The sequence below is a fragment of the Stenella coeruleoalba genome (genome assembly GCF_951394435.1).
Source record: "Stenella coeruleoalba genome assembly, chromosome: 11".
In the NCBI taxonomy this organism is placed as follows: domain Eukaryota; kingdom Metazoa; phylum Chordata; class Mammalia; order Artiodactyla; family Delphinidae; genus Stenella; species Stenella coeruleoalba.
The window spans coordinates 89,901,800-89,920,693 of record NC_137157.1 but is presented as its reverse complement, the minus strand read 5'-3'; the positions used below and the strand labels follow the sequence as shown (position 1 = coordinate 89,920,693).

At 36.4% G+C, this 18,894-nt stretch overlaps 1 protein-coding gene across 1 annotated transcript in view; it reads left to right on the top strand.

The window, feature by feature from the left end:
* Positions 1 to 18,894, top strand: part of PTPRO (protein tyrosine phosphatase receptor type O) — a gene marked incomplete at its 5' end in the record, with an annotated part of 228,574 nt that overhangs the window by 150,965 nt on the left and 58,715 nt on the right. The window contains 5 exons of the mRNA XM_079936966.1: positions 4,041 to 4,161; positions 4,497 to 4,690; positions 5,650 to 5,761; positions 9,561 to 9,712; positions 10,879 to 10,999. Of these exons, the coding sequence (XP_079793092.1) occupies positions 4,041 to 4,161; positions 4,497 to 4,690; positions 5,650 to 5,761; positions 9,561 to 9,712; positions 10,879 to 10,999 (700 nt within the window). The remainder of the gene's footprint in view (positions 1 to 4,040; positions 4,162 to 4,496; positions 4,691 to 5,649; positions 5,762 to 9,560; positions 9,713 to 10,878; positions 11,000 to 18,894) is intronic.

Here is an 18,894-nt window from a genome sequence, read left to right as displayed (position 1 = left end):
TTCCTAAACTATGTTGAATAATAGTGGTGAGAGTGGGCAACCTTGTCTTGTTCCTGATCTTAGTGGAAATTTTTCAGTTTTTCACCATTGAGGACGATGTTGGCTGTGGGTTTGTCATATATGGTCTTTCTTATGTTGAGGTAGGTTCCCTCTATGCCTACTTTCTGGAGAGTTTTGATCATAAATCGATGTTGAAATTTGACAAAAGCTTCTTCTACATCTATTGAGATTATCATATGGCTTTTATCCTTCAATTTGTTAATATGGTGTATCACATTGATTGATTTGCATATAATGAAGAATCCTTGCATTCCTGGGATAAACTCCACTTGAACATGGTGTATGATCTGTTTAATGGGCTGTTGGATTCTGTTTACTAGTATTTTGTTCAGGACTTTTGCATCTATGTTCATCAGAGATATTGGCCTATAGTTTTCTTTTTTTGTGACATCTTTATCTGGTTTTGGTATCAGGGTGATAGTGGCCTCGTAGCATGAGTTTGGGAGTGTTCCTCCCTCTGCTATATTTTGGAAGAGTTTGAGAAGGATAAGTGTTAGCTCTTCTCTAAATGTTTGATAGAATCCCCTGTGAAGCCATCTGGTCCTGGGATTTTTTTTGTTGGAAGATTTTTAATCACAGTTTCAATTTCATTGCTTGTGATTGGTCTGTTTATATTTTCTATTTCTTCCTGGTTCAGTCTCGGAAGGTTGTGCTTTTCTAAGAATTTGTCCATTTCTTCCAGGTTGTCCATTTTATTGGCATATAGTAACTTGTAGTAATCTCTCATGATCCTTTGTATTTCTGCAGTGTCAGTTGTTACTTCTCCTTTTTCATTTCTAATTCTGTTCATTTGAGTCTTCTTCCTTTTTTCTGGATGAGTCTGGCTAATGGTTTATCAATTTTGCTTATCCTCTCAAAGAACCAGCTTTTAGTTTTATTGATCTTTGCTATTGTTTCTTTCATTTCCTTTACATTTATTTCTGATCTGATCTTTATGATTTCTTTCCTTCTGCTAACTTTTGAGTTTTTTTTGTTCTTCTTTCTCTAATTGCTTTAGGTCTAAGGTTAGGTTGTTTATTTGAGTTGTTTCTTGAGGTATGATTGTATTGTTATATACTTCCCTCTTAGAACTGCTTTTGCTGCTTCCCATAGGTTTTGGGTCATTGTCATCTGTTTCTAGGTATTTTTTTATTTCTTCAGTGATCTGTTGGTTAGTTAGTAGTGTATTGTTTAGCCTCCATGTTTGTATTTTTTACAGTTTGTTTCCTGTAACACAACCATAGTGTTGTGGTCAGAAAAGATACTTGATACGATTTCAATTTTCTTAAATTTACCAAGGCTTGATTTGTGACCCAAGATATGGCCTATCTTGGAGAAGTTCCATGAGCACTTGACAAGAAAGTGTATTCTGTTGTTTTTGGATGGAATGTCCTATAAATATCAATTAAGTCCACCTTGTTTAATGTGTCATTTAAAGGTTGTGTTTCCTTATTTACTTTCATTTTGTATGATCTGTCCATTGGTGAAAGTGGGGTGTTAAAGTCCCCTACTATGATTGTCTTACTGTCGATTGCCCATATTATGGCTGTTAGCATTTGCCTTATGTATTGAGGTGTTCCTGTGTTGGGTGCATAAATATTTACAATTGTTATATCTTCTTCTTGGATTTATCCCACGATCATTATATGGTGTCCTTCTTTGTCTCTTGTAATAGCCTTTATTTTAAAGTCTATTTTGTCTGATATGAGAATTGCCACTCCAGCTTTCTTTTGATTTCCATTTGCACAGAATATCTTTTTCCATCCCCTTACTTTCAGTCTGTATATGTCCCTAGGTCTGAAGAGGGTCTCTTGTAGACAGCGTATGTACAGGTCTTGCTTTTGTATCCATTCATCCAGTCTATGTTTTTTGGTTGGAGCTTTTAATCCATTTACATTTAAGGTAATTATCGATATGTATGTTCCTATTACTATTTTCTTAATTGTTTTATTTGTTATTGTAGGTCTTTTTCTTCTCTTGTGTTTCCTGCCTAGAGAAGTTCCTTTAGCATTTGTTGTAAAGCTGGTTTGGTGGTGCTGAATTCTCTTAACTTTTGCATATTTGTAAAGTTTTTTAATTTCTCTGTCGAATCTGAATGAGATCCTTGCTGGGTAGAGTAATCTTGGTTGTAGGTTTTTCTCTTTCATCACTTTAAATATGTCCTGCGACTCCCTTCTGGCTTGCAGAGTTTCTGCTGAAAAATCAGTTGTTAACCTTATGGGGATTCCCTTGTATGTTATTTGTTGCTTTTCCCTTACTGCTTTCAATATTTTTTCTTTGTTTTTAATTTTTGATAGTTTGATTCATATGTGTTTCAGCGTTTCTCTTTGGGTTTATCCTGTATGGTACTCTCTGTGCTTCCTGGACTTGATTGACTATTTCCTTTCCCATATTAGGGAAGTTTTCCACTATAATCTATTCAAATATTTTCTAAGACCCTTTCTTTTTCTCTTCTTCTTCTGGGACCCTTATAATTCAAAAATGTTGGTGTGTTTAAGGTTGTCCCAGAGAGCTCTCTGACTGTCCTCAATTCTTTTCATTCTTTTTTCTTTATTCTGCTCCCTGGCAGTTATTTCCACCATTTTTTCTTCCAGCTCACTCATCTGTTCTTCTGCCTCAGTTATTCTGTTATTGATTCCTTCTAGAGTATTTTTAATATCAGTAATTTTGTCATTCATCACTGTTTATTTGCTCTTTAGTTCTTCTAGATCCTTTTTAAATGTTTCTTGTATTTTCTCCATTCTGTTTCTGAGATTTTGGATCATCTTTACTATCATTACTCTGAATTCATTTTCAGGTAGCTTACCTATTTCATCTTCTTTTTTTGGTTTCTTTTTTTTGATGTGTGGTGCTGTATTCCTGTCTTACTGGTTGTTTGGCCTGAGACGTCCAGCACTGGAGTTTGCAGGCAGCTGGATAGAGCTGGGTCTTGGTGCTGAGATGAGGACCTCCGGGAGGTCTCACTCCGATTGATATTCCCTGGGCTCTGAGGTTCTCCTTTTGGTCCAGCAGTTTGAACTCAGAGCTCCCACCACAGGAACTTGGGTCCAACCTCCGGCCTGGGAACCAAGATCCTGCAAGCCGGTTGCTGGGCGTTCCTCCTGTCCCCTTAGGTGTCCATGGTCCCCCACTGATGCCTGGTTAGTGCCCTAGTTGTGAGGATACGTGAATTCCACATCCTCCTAGTATGCCATCTTGACTCCCGGAATTAGCTTTTCTTTATAATGTTTGGTGGAATTCCCCTGTGAAACCATCCAGTCCTGGGCTTTTGTTTGCTAGGAGTTGTTTTTTTTTTTAATTACAAATTCAATTTCACTACTAGTAATCAGTCTGTTCAGATTATCTGTTTCTTCCTGATTCATTCTTGGCAGGTTGTCACAGTAGCCTTGCAAAGTGCTTACTGCTGTATCTTGCTGCTTGGCCTGTATCATGGAGTAGAGGACAAAATGCTAGGCTTCCAGTCCCAACACTGATCTAGATATGTGATCTTGGCTATTCTCTAGCTTCACTTTCTTGATCTGTTAAATGAGAGATTTGGACTAGATAATCTCTGAGGTAATTTCCATCACTATAATTAAATATTATATGCTTCTAAGTGATGAGAGACTAAAGACATTCCTGCACTGATCTTTGCATGTAATCAGCTGACACTACAATTTAGGATGTCAGACTATCCTTATGTTATTCCTGATTTGATTATGGTTAGAGGCTGATGTGTTTCTAGTGTACATAGTTACAATTGACATTGATGGGTATAAAGCAGTTCACGGGGCTTATTAAATCTAGCCTTAGAATTTGAATGTTCCGGGTTTCCTCCAGTGCTCATATAAACTATATATCATGCTAATTTTGAAATTTGACCTTCCTCAGCATAAGTAAAGGCTTCTGGATTTCAGAGGCATTTGTGATTTCACAAAGTGTCCCTGAAAACGATGTTAGCCTCTGTGTCACATTCTGAAAGCCCAGCTCTAAATAAATCTTATTGGGTGTTTGGTTTGAAGGTGAACTCAAGCAAATCTATTATTGAAAATCTGGTTCCTGGTGCCCAGTACCAGGTTGTGATGTACCTAAGAAAAGGCCCTTTGATTGGACCACCTTCAGACCCTGTGACATTTGCTATTGGTAAGTTGCCAGCCACAAGAATAATACCTTTATCAGAGTACTATTTGGAGGGGTGCAATTTCTAAGCTCAAGTCATTATCATCATTTATGGGAGGTCCATACTTGTTCACCCAATATTCAACCTTCAGAGTAATTAATGATTACAATTGTATACCTGGAAGCCATCCTTAGCATCCATTACTTGGGAAAAAGAAAATCTCAGGCAAATATTTTTAGTTTTTAATGATTGTATCAGAAGAGTGAAAAACCTAGTTATTAGGTAACAGTGTGAAGCTATTGCTAAGATATTAAACATTCCTTCTTGACTTTCTTTTTTCACTCCCCTCCCTTCTTAGTTCCAACTGGAATAAAGGATTTAATGCTCTATCCCTTGGGTCCTACAGCAGTGGTTTTGAGCTGGACCAGACCTTATTTAGGAGTGTTCAGAAAATATGTGGTTGAAATGTTTTATTTCAACCCTACAACAATGACATCAGAATGGACAACTTACTATGAAATAGCAGCGACTGTCTCCTTGACTGCATCCGTGGTAATCTTTCCTTAACCAGCTGTCACATTTTCCTGTGTCAACAGACATGCTTTCATGTACCAAATGTGTCTGAAAAACTTATTATGTGTTATGTAAATTAGACCGTTTTGTAAATACACACAGGTAGCTTGCTACTTGCAAGGTTTGGGGTTGTTTTTGCTTTTAATTTTTTTGTTGTTTTTTGAGAAAGAGAGAGAGAGAATTGTGTGAAACTAGCTTTCACTCTTAATTGAGTGTATTTGCTAATTCACATTTTAGTAGACCTACCAAGTGCTTATTGTTTCTCTCTGCTCCTGAGGAAGAAAACACAGGAGATTTCCTCTAGTCATTCAATAATTAGTTGACACTGCTTAACTCTAATGATGACTTTTCTTGACATTGAAAAATCAGTTAAATACCAATAATGTCAGGCCCTTAGAGGATGTTCTTCAAGAGAGCAGGAAAAGATTGCTCTTTCTGAGACTAGAATAATTTTAAAATTAATAATATATAATATTAATATATATATTAATTACAAATTACACAATTGTCCTCTACCCAGTTGACAACTCTGGTGATTGCCACCCAATATGGATGCATCTTTATGGTCCATACTGGGAGAATACAAAGTTGTGAAAGGTTATTTGCCTTAGAAATCGGAGGACATGTACATACAGTGACGTACAAATAAATACTAATTCACTTGTGTAATATAACTTAGGAAACTGCAAAAGGAAACCAATACTGAACGTATTTGACTCTATATCTTTTGATCACTTTTTTAAATATATTATATTGTGGTACATCATTTTATTTACACGTCATCTCATTCCAAAAAGAATATTTTTAATGGGAAATGGGAAATACAAAAAGGCAAAAGGAAATTAAAAATTATTTTTTCATAGCCTGAGAGAAGTACATAACTGTATTCCAAAAATATGATTTTCCCTCTTAGTCTTTTGTCTTCTTGCTTTTTTCAGAGGATAGCTCATCTGTTGCCAGCATGGTACTACAACTTTCGAGTTACCATGGTAACATGGGGAGACCCGGAACTGAGCTGCTGTGACAGTTCCACCATAAGCTTCATAACAGGTGAGTGTGTGGGAAATGGTCCCATGAGGAGAGATCACTATTTTGAGGAAGTTCTGAGGGGACCCATCTCCAGAAATTGCTAGTCATTCACCCAGGACCGACTGAGTATCAATTTCACAGAAGATGATATACTTGATTCTGAAAATTTATTATTTGTTTAAATAATAGCCTTTAGAAATTAAAATATAATTTATATCCTGAGTTACTGTCCTTAATTTCTTTTTATCCTGAGCCACTGCCCTGGATTTATGCACCCCTGTTCAGAATCGATTAGACTCGAGATGCGGCAGGCAGAGCTTTCAGCTTTACACCACACTCAAATGATTTTATCCATTTTGATAATTGTATTTGGTAGAGTGCCTCCATTTCCTTATTAATTAAGCCATTTTCAAAGTCACAGGCTGACTGCAGTACTGTCCACTGCAGGAATTGAACCAGACCTGGAGACACATAAACTTGGGTGTGTGGGTCACACGTTTGCCACCTTCCACCTGTAAACTCCAGCAAGTTAATTCTTCTAAGCCTCAGTTTTTTTCACGTGAAAAATAGGGATGATAATAGTATCTATAATCTGCTATTATTATCTATTGTTACTTCCCAATTAAAAAAGCTACTTAGCAAAATACATGGCACAAAGTTTAAGTACTCACAAAACTGTTAGTGTTGGATCCTCAGAGCCTAAGATTATGTAGGTCACTATCATATGGCAGAGACAGCAGAGGTGGGCAGAGGTAACAACAAGAAGAGGAAATTCATCCGAGAAACAGTAACCCTTATTGTCTGAACTAAGATTTTTTCAAGAACTTTTGATGGTTCTGCAAAGCCATAATTAAATTTATATTGATGGGCTTCCCTGGTGGCGCAGTGGTTGAGAGTCTGCCTGCCGATGCAGGGGACATGGGTTCGTGCCCCGGTCTGGGAAGATCCCACATGCCGCGGAGCGGCCGGGCCCGTGAGCCATGGCCGCTGAGCCTGCGCGTCCAGAGCCTGTGCTCCGCAACGGGAGAGGCCACAACAGTGAGACCCCGCGTACCGAAAAAAAAAAAAAAAAAAATTATATTGAGAAAAGAAAAGAGAAAGATATTGTTTAGGTGAAGAATAATTTTGTCAAAATAATTTACTCACTGGACTTCTAGCTTTACCCTGTTGAGATTTATCCATTAAAAAAACAATGGAAAGAAATTAATCATGTGAATTCTTACACAATCAACTTACATAGTTCATGACTGTTGTTTACTGGCCAATGTCAAGAGCTTCCTTTGTTCCAGATGTTAATAGTAATATTAAAGTAGAGAAGTGAAAGACTACCATAAAAAGAGAAAATACCAATTATTTGACAAGTCCTGTGTTAGCCTTTTTGACTATATTCATAATCACATACTTAATTATAATTAAACTTCATTGTATCAGTAATTCATACACTTAACTTTATTGAGATTAACACTCTGAGAATGCTCTTTCCTTCTCAGACAGAGCAGCTGTCTGGAAAAAGCCCAGACGTCACATCTGATCACTTGATTGAGCAGCCTTGACCCTGCTAATTTCCAGCTGTAGAACTTTGAGCAAATTATCTTAATGATGCTGGACTTGTATTTTCTCACTGGTAAAACTCAAAACATTGCCTAACAACTGGCTAATGAAACAAAGCTAAGCGTAGGGAACTTGCTGTAGTGAGCCAGGACACTTTCTGGACAGAGTGTTCGTGGTGTCTCCCAAGGGGGACATCAGAAATGGAATATTAATAGGATTTGGAGTTCTGGACTCAAATGGTTTAGGTGTGCCTTTCTAAGTTGGGAACTACCTGGGAATGGGCAAAGGTCATGAGATAAGAGTTAGGTGGACAAAGCAAGTCTGGATATGTAAACTATGGTTAATAAGCAAGCTACTTGCCTAGGTGAGAAGTCTATTGTCTCCAATAAATTGATCTTTGGGAATTTCTTATTTTTCCCTGGGACCAACCACTAAGTCATGCTGACACTGGGGATCCACAGTGTTATCTAAGTGTATTGACACAGATGGTCTCAATTCTCACATCTATAAAATGGGCATAATAATACCTCATAGGGTAGTGTGAGAATTAAATTATGTAATCTAAATCATTACTAAAATACATATGGTAGCTGAGTTTTATTTTTATACCTGTATCTAAAACTAGTTGAAATTTTAGCTTTTGGCCAGGGGGGGCTTTCTTCCCTCATTTCAGTTTTAAAGCAAATAAAGACCTCATACTTTACTTTCGTACGTTTTCCAATTGTAATCCAAATTGCCAAGTTGTGTGGGAATAGGAATAAAGTACTTGAATAAGGTGCGATTTATTAGAACCTCAAGTCTCTTATCTTTGTTAGGCAGTTTGTCTGCAAGTCAAGTTCCTAATTATGCTAGTGTACCAAATAATGTTTAATAAACAAATAGTGACATCTGGCGGCCTTTCAGCAATATGCTGGATTTGAAATCAACAACATGGAGTATAAAAATGTGAAGACTTCATACCTGTGAGCTTTGCAATTTTAAATATGTTTGCAATTTTAAATATGTTCACTCAAATTAGAACTTGAGAAAATATTCTTTGAAGAAATATACATATAGGTTCTTGTATATAGTGAATTATATAAAAATATGTTATAAGGCTATAAAGAAACCAGGGTTATTTTCCTTTATTCAAATTTTCTGCAATATGATATGGGTTTGTGCTACTTATTATAGACATGTTGATATTTCAAGATTTTATTGTCAAACATATAGAAATGCTACTTATACTTAGCATGAAACAGAAATATGTTTTTTACTGTTACACATCTCTTTAGTGAATAATTGTATCTGAAAGCATAGATAGTTATGAATGTCTGTTATACGTATTAGTGCATGTTAAGGAAAATAAGTCTTTTTGATTTGTAGAAATTCTCCTCCAAACGTTGGTTGGTTTGGGACTGTATCTTGGAATAGGACACTTGACTATCTTCAAACCAACATCACATGGAATGTAAATTCAACTGTGTATTTGTTAAAATCTTCAGAATTATCAGTTACTTTAAAAAATAATTCAAGTGTGCTTTCAAAGCTTATGTATTATAAAGCTTGTGATGAACTCTCCTCCCCTATCAGAATTGTTTTAAATTTAAACGTGTAAAGTTATAAAATAAATTCATAAACTCAGTGTCAGGGAGAATTAGGTTTTTAAAGTTAAAAATCTCTTCCTTCCCTCCCTTAATACTTGCTTCAGCAACTTTTATTTAGAGCCTACCTTCCGCGAAGCGCTGCGCTAGACACGGTCAATGCCATTGTCTTGTTATCTTATGGACATAATATTTATTTTTCTGTTCCTCTACTCATTGATCCTACTGTTCTTTATTCCCGTAAACTTCTTTGCTGCCACAATAAAAAAGATTTATTTTTACAGGACCCCAGAGTTTCTAGTGCTGCTTGGAAAATAAGTTCACCAGTGCCTAATAATATTAATTTATTGATCCAACAATAAATTAACCCCAAATTTGACCCAAACATGTGAACATTGTTGGAATCTTGTAAATGAAATTTATGTAAAAAACCTTGCTCTCCTCAGGTATAGGTCTGGCTGTCTTGGGTCTGAGCCATACAAGGTAGTGTCCCACAAAACAAGTGCCCACCTCATACCACCAAACTTCACTATATTATCGACAGGTCCAAGAGTCCCTAGGACCATCATGAGGTGTGAATTTTAATTCTCTAAATTAACTCTATATGGAATTTCATGCTCTGTTGATAAGTACTTTAATTATTCATAGTCTCTTATACTAAAGTGTAGTTCTTTCCTCCCTCATAGCCCCAGTTGCTCCAGAAATCACTTCTGTGGAATATTTCAACAGTCTGTTATATATCAGTTGGACATACGGGGATGACACTACTGACCTCTCGCATTCTAGAATGCTCCACTGGATGGTTGTTGCAGAAGGAAAGAAGAAAATTAAAAAGAGTGTATGTATCTTTGATTCCCAGTATTGGGCATCTGTTGAAAACCATGAAGCAAACATTTATTGAGACATCAAAAAAATATTCGTGTGCCAAGGGGCACTGTTTTTGGTTCTGGAGACAGGATAGTGAACAAAAATTAAATTCCTTCTTTCACAGAGCTTAGCTTTTAATCTTTAGTAGCGAGTAGTAATCATTGTATCTATTGATTATTGATTTCACCTGTGTTTAAAGTTATGACAGAGCTTTTTCTTCAGGATACTAAACATTTTCAAGAAAACCATAGTTATTTCATTATTTTCTCCATATATCCCCAACACCTAAATATACGGATGTGTTGGAAATACAAATTTCTTTTCTCCTGGTTTATTAAGCTTTTTGTTATAGTATTTAGGGTACCAACTAAATGACTGTAACAATATATTTTTTTAAGGCTGTGGATTAAAGAATGTCAACACCTATGTCTCTCTCATAGTACCCAGCACTAACAGGGCACCTCTGCTGTGAGGGATCATCCAGGGGTCCAGATTCTTTCTATTTTGCTGCCGCATCTGCCACTATGTGTAGTCCTCATCTGCACAGGCAAAACTTCCTCATCTTTACAGCCATATTCCAGCCCACAGGAAGGGGAAAAGAGAGGACACAAAGGCCCAGCGCATACAGGGTGTGAACAAAACTATAAGTTGCCCATGGTACCTCCTCTTACCCATGGTTGGAATGGGGTCACATGGTCCCCACTAGCTATAGAAGAAACTGGGAAATATAGTCTTAGTTAAGAAAGCAGATGTCCATAGACATGGTCAGGTTTCTTTTGAGCTTCTCAGCTAAGGCTGAACAATGTTCCTATTAGTAAAACCAAGCAATTGCTTTTTCTAAAATTTGCTGCGAATATGAGGGGAAAAAAATCAGAGCAATACCCATTCCAAACAAAGGAATTAATCACAAAAATGTCCCTTTATGTATTGTGCCTATTTAGGGCTACCTTGCATTTGGCTCAGCTGAGAAATTTATATCATGTTCAGAGGAAATAATATATTCGTAAGGCTTAATCAACTGTAGATTGCAGCACGGAACAGAGAGGGAACATCTGTGATAGCCCTGTAGTTGTTTGGAATGGTATTCTAGTTCAAGGCCATTAGAAGCTTAAACCCTCCATTCTGATGATCTTGCAGGTAACGCGCAATGTCATGACCACAATTCTCAGCCTGCCTCCGGGAGATATCTACAATATCTCCGTAACTGCTTGCACTGAAAGAGGAAGTAATACCTCCATGCTCCACCTCGTCAAGCTAGGTAAGAAAAGTACACAGGTGTGTGTGTGAAAATAATCATGCTGGGAGAACTAGTGGGTGTATCTCTTGGTTTAACATGGTCTTCGCAACTCAGTGAAATAGAAAAAAAAATGGTTTGCTGTCTTTTATAAGTACAAAAGAGACTTAATACTATCAAAAGAGTACATTCAACTTATAATTTCTGTGAGTGCAGTGTTTACTGTGCTGGAGACAAGAGTGTTCATCATTCATAGTAAGGCTAGAGGAACCAACAGGTCTTAGAATTTTAGAGATGCATGGACCTTAGATGTTATCTAGTGCCGTGTTCTCAACCCTGTCAGACACCATTCCCCTTTTATATAAATATTATGCAATGCCCTCATTAATATCTTACATTGAAAGTCATAGATAAAATAATCCACATGTTGATTTTTTAAATTTGATATAAATCCTAACTCTAATTCAAAATCAAAATAAAAGAAAAATAATTTATAAAAAATAATATGGATTCCCTATGTATATGTTCAGGTACAGATTTTAGCTATTCTAAAAGTCATAATGGGACTACCTGATGACTACATACAATGAAAACGAATAAACGTGGGTTTGCAAGAAGTAACAGGATCAGTAGTTCTTCCATACAGGAAGTATAAAAATAAAGAAATGAATAAATCTGTATTAATTAATTTATTATTATTAATTAGAAATAAATTATTTAAGTAATTAAAAATAAAGCATATAAAAGTACAGGTGGACCCTAGAATAAAACCTAGAGTTAGGATAAGTAATAAGAGACTAGACAAATTTGCCTGTGATGAAAGAAAGAGGGAAATAACCTTAGTTAAAGTAGAGATAACATGCTGAGAAAAATAATAAGCCGTGGATGAGGGAAAATGAGGAAACTGATATTATGGCAAATGAGCTGGAACTTATTGTGTAGTGTCAAAATAATTATTTATATTACGAAAAACAACTTGGAATGACACTATATGACACAAAACACATCTCCTACATTCAACAATCTACCATGTATTAAAGTAAATAGTTTCAGGTACTTAAAGGGACCTCAGAAGTAATATCCTATAATCAGCTGCAGGCAAAAGAGGACAGATGGGCAAAAAGTTGGGGTTATCATTCTCAAACTGATACTCTTGGGGCAGTATCAGTTTGAGAATGATAACCCCAAAATAAATGCAGTTCAATATGTAATTTTCACAGCAGAGATCTCATCATTTTTATAGTTGAAAATTTTAAATATATACATAACTAGACATCATGAAATCATTTCATGATCCATACAAATATTGAATCAGTATGTTGTACACCTGAAACTAATACAATGTTGTGTGTCTATTATAAATCAATAAAAAATAAATGTATATGGCAATAAAAATAAATTCAAAACATTTAGTTCAACTTACTGACATCACAGTTTCAGATATCTGCTAATTTATATTCTGTGTCTGTCTGTAAAAGTTTCAAATCGTTTCTGTTATTACACATGTTCATATGTGCAGCTATAAGTAAAGAACAATCCAGGGTGTTTTATTAGTAGCTTAAATACCAGGAGCAGCAGCGCTGACAGCGATGTACCTTTAGAAAACTTGGAAAATCCAGAACCAAACAAAACAATCTTTTCTTAGTATATCCACTAGTTGCATTTCTCTATAATTCAATGCATAAGACACAAAGCCTTAAATCTTTTTTGTCTCTTATTTGGCACAGTAAAAACTAAACTCTTGCACTGAAATCCTTTAGAATTAATTTGGTAATTGAAAATGCATGATGTACTAAATAGACACTATGGGCAGAAAAAGTGAATTATTGAGTAGGTTTTTTTAATAACATTTAAAAAAAATTTTTATTGGAGTATAGTTTATTTACAATGTTGTTTTAGTTTCAGGTGTACAGCAAAGTGATTCGGTTATATGTATACATATATTCATTCCTTTTCAGATTCTTTTCCCATATAGGTTATTACAGAATATTTAGTAGTGTTCCCTGTGCTATACAGTAGGTCCTTGTTGGTTATCTATTTTATATATAGTAGCATGTGTATGTTAATTCCAAGCTCCTAATTTATCCCTCCCCCCTCCATGTTTCCCTCTGGTAACCATAAGTTTGTTTTCAAAATCTGTGAGTCTGTTTCTGTTTTGTAAATAAGTTCATTTATATCATTTTTTAAAATTAGATTCCACATATAAGTGATATCATATGATATTTGTCTTTCTCTGTCTGACTTATTTCTCTTAGTATGATAATCTCTAGATCCATCCATGTTATTGCAAAAGACATTATTTTGTTTGACATTACAGCTGAGTAGTATTCCACTGTATATATGTACCACACCTTCTTTATCCATTCCTCTGTCAATGGACATTTAGGTTGCTTCCATGTCTTGGCCATTGTAAACAGTGCTGCAATGAACATTGGGGTGCATGTATCATTTTGAATTATGGTTTTCTCTGATATATACCCAGGAGTGGAATTGCTGGATCACATGGTAGCTCTATTTTAGTTTTTTAAGGAACCTCCATACTGCTCTCCATAGTGGCTGTATCAATTTACATTCCCACCAACAGTGTAGGAGTGTTTCTTTTTCTCCACACCCTCTCCAGTATTTATTGTTTTTAGACTTTTTGATGAGGCCCATTCTAACTGGTGTGAGGTGATACTTCATTGTAGTTTTGATTTGCGTTTTTCTGATAATTAGTGACGTTGAGCATCTTTTCATGTGCTTTTTGGCCATCTGTATGTCTTCTTTAGAGAAGTGTCTGTTTAGATCTTCTGCCCATTTTTGGATTGGGTTGTTTGTTTTTTTGATATTGAGCTGCATGTGCTGTTTGTATATTTTGGAGATTAATCCCTGTGGGTCGCTTCATTTGCAAATATTTTCCCTCATTCTGTGGGCTGTCTTTCCATTTTGTTTATGGTTTCCTTTACTGTGCAAAAGCTTTTAAGTTTAATTAGATCCCATTTGTTTATTTTTGTTTTGTTTTTTAAAATTACTCTAGGAAGTGGACTAAAAACAGATATTGCTGTGATTTATGTGAAAGAGTGTTCTGCCTATGTTTTCCTCTAAGAGTTTTATAGTGTCCAGCCTTACATTTAGGTCTTTGATCCATTTTGAGTTTATTTTTGTGTATGGTGTTGAATAGTTTTTAAATAACATCTTAATTCCATTTGTGTCCTTCTTCATGGCAACTTTCTTCAAAATTATTTTACATAACATTAAATTTTTTTCCAATATTAATTGCATGATAAAGTACTTATACTTATATTTATAGTGGATTTATTCTGATGCAAAGTTATAAATTCATGTGGAACGTGGGACATGGGACAATTTTTCTCTTTGGAACTTTCTTGATTTTTGCAGGACATCTAGTATTTCTGAGCCCTGCCCACCGAAGTATGGTTAACTTCCTCCATTGTGACTACTAAAAACATTTCTGCAAATTTCCAAGCACCCTCAAGGGGGCGGTACTACTCCTACTGAGAATCATGAGTAGAGTTCTTTCATGCACTGCACACAATCTGCTTTTCCCTAGCAGTCTATACTTGAATTCCAGGAATGTGGAGATCACCAGCTTCCAACATTGCACGATCTATTTATCAAGACAAAAAAAATCACCTGATTCCAACCATTCCAACTCTGATTTTGTTCTCTGTATGAATGTTAGTTCAAAACGTGTTTCCAGGTAACTGGAATTACTTGAAGATCATGCCTGTGTTCCCCAAGACTTTCTTTTCCCAAGCTTTATTAGCAGAAGCAACCATGAGTGTTTCTCGGGTTTCTAGATGCTTCCTCCAACTTATCTGGTTTGTTGGTCTCCCTTAAAGTACAAGTTCAGAAGTGGTCTTACCAAAGTAGTATTCAGTGGCCTATTGTATGTTTTGCTGTCATTTTTATGCGACATTATGGATGATCCGTGAAGCCTCAGGAATATGGGTTAAAGTCATGAACTGGGACAATTACACTCAAACAAATGGGAATGTGAGTAAGAAAACTGTCATAATTTCCCAAACTTATCATGAGGTTTTGAGTCTCCATGTCTCCCCATTAACAAACAGGACTGCCTAAACCAGTTTAGGAAGTTCCTTTGAGAGCTTCCCTGGTGGTGCAGTGGTTAAGAATCCGCCTGCCAATGCAGGGGACACAGGTTCGAGCCCTGGTCCAGGAAGATCCCACATGCTGCAGAGCAACTAAGCCCGTGCACCACAACTACTGAGCCTACACTCTAGAGCCCGAGAGCTACAACTGCTGAGCCCACAGGTTGCATGCCTAGAGCCCGTGCTCTGCAACAAGAGAAGCCACTGCAATGAGAAGCCCATGCACCACAACAAAGAGTAGCCCTGCTCGCCGCAACTAGAGAAAGCCTGCACGCAGCAACGGAGACCCAGCACAGCCAATAAAAGATATAAAATAAAAATAAATATTTTTTTAAAGTTCCTTTGAACTTTTCAAATAGGGAAGACACGTTCCCACAGCAATTATTTCTAGTGAATCATTACCCTTAGAATTGATAAGCTTTTCCACGTTGGTATCTTAATATCAGACAGAATATTACCTCTATCCTGTTCCTCTCTGAAAACAAGACAATCTTTATATAATGTGCCTGTCCTTAGCCCTTTTTTTTCCCCTGAAAATGAAATAACCCTACTTTTTATGCATTTGTCTAAAGGTCTATTTTCCATCCTACTAATGACATTATTGTGTTTTATAAGCTCTTTCAATTTTCTATAACACACACTACCTTGTCTGCTGTAGATGCTTAATAGATATTTGTTGAATGGAATTGAAACTATAGACCTCGAAGCTGAAATTAGTATTACAGTTAATATTTAACCAAAACAAGTTTCAGCTTTCAGAGAAGTGAAACATTTTGCTTTAGTAAGAACTGAACTGCAATTTTTTTCACAAAACATTCATTCTTGCCATTTTTATGTTTCTATACAGCATTCAGTTAGTATACATAAAAGTCAAATTAATTCTACTTTACAGAAAAATACAGCTTTGGCACCCAGATTTTCAGTGCTTGTTTAAATCAGAATGCCATCTTTAACCTAGGAGCAACACTGTTGAACCAACCCTGAGTTTAATTTCTCTGTATAGAGATCTCTTTGGAATGGCTCTACTTGCTGTCATGGAGGACAGGATCTACATCTGGAGAAAGAAACCAGAAATCCAGAACAACATAAATTAATCCAAGATGGCATGTACAAGGGTAGAAAGCTCTCAAAACAGTTGCCAAAATTTTTCAATTATTATGTCATCAACAGACACCCAGAGAAGATATGTGCCATTAGTGGTGCCGTTTGCAAGGCTTTGAGCCAGTCATCCCATTAAGAATCTTAGGCTGCCAGCAGTTTCATGGTACTATGGTGGTACGTGATGACAGCTCACTTTGGCAGTTAACACAAATGTCAATCAAATCTGCACTAAGACTTGTCATTTTACAAGAGCTCGTTGGTCTGCATACAACCGCAGCTTCAACGAGCAACCAGTTGTAACTTCTAGTCTTGGTGAATCTACCTGGAACTCTGGAGAAACTTTAGGAGGATTTGATAAGCTTGCATCGTACAATCAGTTTTCCAACCTAAAAAAAAGGGGGGGGGGGACGAAGGAGTGAGGAAAAGAATCAAGAATGAGAAAGAAATAAGAATGAGATTCATAAAATAGATCTATGGTAATAGAATATCCATTCATTAATTTATTTAACAAATATATGCTGAGAAACTTCTAAGCACTGCTCAGATGCCAGACTTCTTATCATAATAAACCCAAAAAGTTACGTTCATTTTCTGTTCACAAGGAGCTTACGATCTAGTGAAGGGAGAGATGGTCATAAGTGCTTTACAGAGCATTAAAATAGGGTAGTATGATGCAGATGGCTTTGAAGTAAAAGCTTTCTCTGAGTAAGCAACGAGAAGAGATCTGAATAGCAAGGATCATCCGTGAAAAGGTTGAGGAAGAGCACATAGGCAGAAAGAACAGAAGTCAGATTATATGGGACTTGCGGGGCATGGAGTTGAGATTTTATTTTGAAATTGCACATTTGAAGCCATTTAGAGAATTTAACATAAATAATTTGACTTATATTTAAAATAAGCCTTCCAGTTGCTCAAGGGAGAAAGGATTTGGGGGTCAACAATAAAGGTAGGGAGACCAATTAAGGGATTATTTATCATTAGCCTTAAAAACAGCGTTCTAATTAAAATAAGTGCTGTGGGAAATGATGGTAACTTTGACTGAAATGGTAATAATGGAGATGGAGAAAACTGGGCAGAATTCAGGAGCTGTTTTGGAGCTTGTGTCCCCAGAATTTTCTGATGGGGTGAAACAGCAAATGAGAGAAAGAGAAATTAAGAATGTCTCTTAGGCTTTGCTCTTGAGCAACTAGGGTTGTGGGTGGTACAATTTACTGAGATTGAAAGGATTAGAAAAACTAGAAGAGGAGGAAGCTGGAGGAAAGCTGAGAGTCAAGGATTCTTCCTCAGACATAAAAAATCAAAAGGACATCCAAGTGCAGTTTTCAAGTAAAGAGACTGTTGATATATGTGTCTGGAGATCAGGGGAGAATTCTAGGCTGGAAACATAAATTTGGGGGTGTCTGGATAAGATCATCAAGTACTAAGTAGAAACAGAGGAGAGGAGCCCTGGGTCTAGCCAAGAAGAACCACTCTAGCATTTAGAGACTGAGCAGAGGGAGAGGAGTTAGCAAGAGAGACATGGAAGGAACAGCCAATAAAGTCAGAGAAAGGCGAAAAACAGAATGTGTACACCACTGTTGTCAAAGGTCTGCTTTATCCTGACCACCAACCTGCTCAGGCAGGTTCAAGATAAGGACTCAGATAACTTTAGTTCTGGGAGAGATTTGGAGATAATTTAGTGCAATGTCCTCATTTGGGCAAGTTGAAACCTAGAGAAATCTGTTGAGCCTGGATCTAGAAACAGTACTTTTTAATCCATCTGCTGGCTTATGTCTTCCTGGATTTGGGGTGTATTTTTTTTCTAAAAACTTCATTTTTCTATGAACGCATTTAACAGAGCAGGAAGGAGCCTCACACCCATTCCTGTGGCTTTCTGTTCCTGTTTGGGAATTTGAGCATTGTGAAATTGCCTTGATTTCCTTAATCTCCGCCATGAAAGTTTTTATATAGATGAGAAATCTTTAAAACATAATTTGACGATAGATACAGATGTTAGGAATTGGGGGATATTAGAATCTGCTCTCTTCTCTAACTCTCTCTCTCTCTCTCTCTTTCTCTCTCTCTCTCTCTCTCTCTCTCATGCACACTCACACATCAAATTTTAGTAGCTTACAAATAATTATATCCATTTTGATGAAATGTAATTTCTGACTATATAAAAGCCCAGCCATTACAAGGTACTGCCCTTCCTGGTCTCTCTGTCAGTTGAGAAAATTTGTTTAATTCTTATGTTGAAGTCATTGAGTGTACAATTTTGGGAAATAGTTACTTGGATATATGCAGTTCTCATTTTTGGTACGAACTGAGTTAAGTGTTGTGAGTCATGGCAAACTGAAGTCTAAAGTTCCTCTCCCTAGCCACCCATCCCTTTCCTTGAATCCTCTCCCGGTAAGTGACTAACTTGTTATTCCCCTTACCCACCACCAAAACAAACAAACAAAAATGAGTTCAATAAGAAGGTGAATAAATTTGTGTCAATGTAGCACAGAGAGAGGAAAGGAAGATGAACGAATGAATGGATTGAAGAGAGGGAGGAATTGATAAAGGAAAGAAAGTGTGTATATCCTTTATTTATATATATTTACATTTAACATAATTTATATATATATAAACACACTTTACGCAGATATTCTATTAATTTGGGTAATAATATGACTGTCATGGCTGGCAAAAATTTACCAAGTACAACATATATATACCACCAGT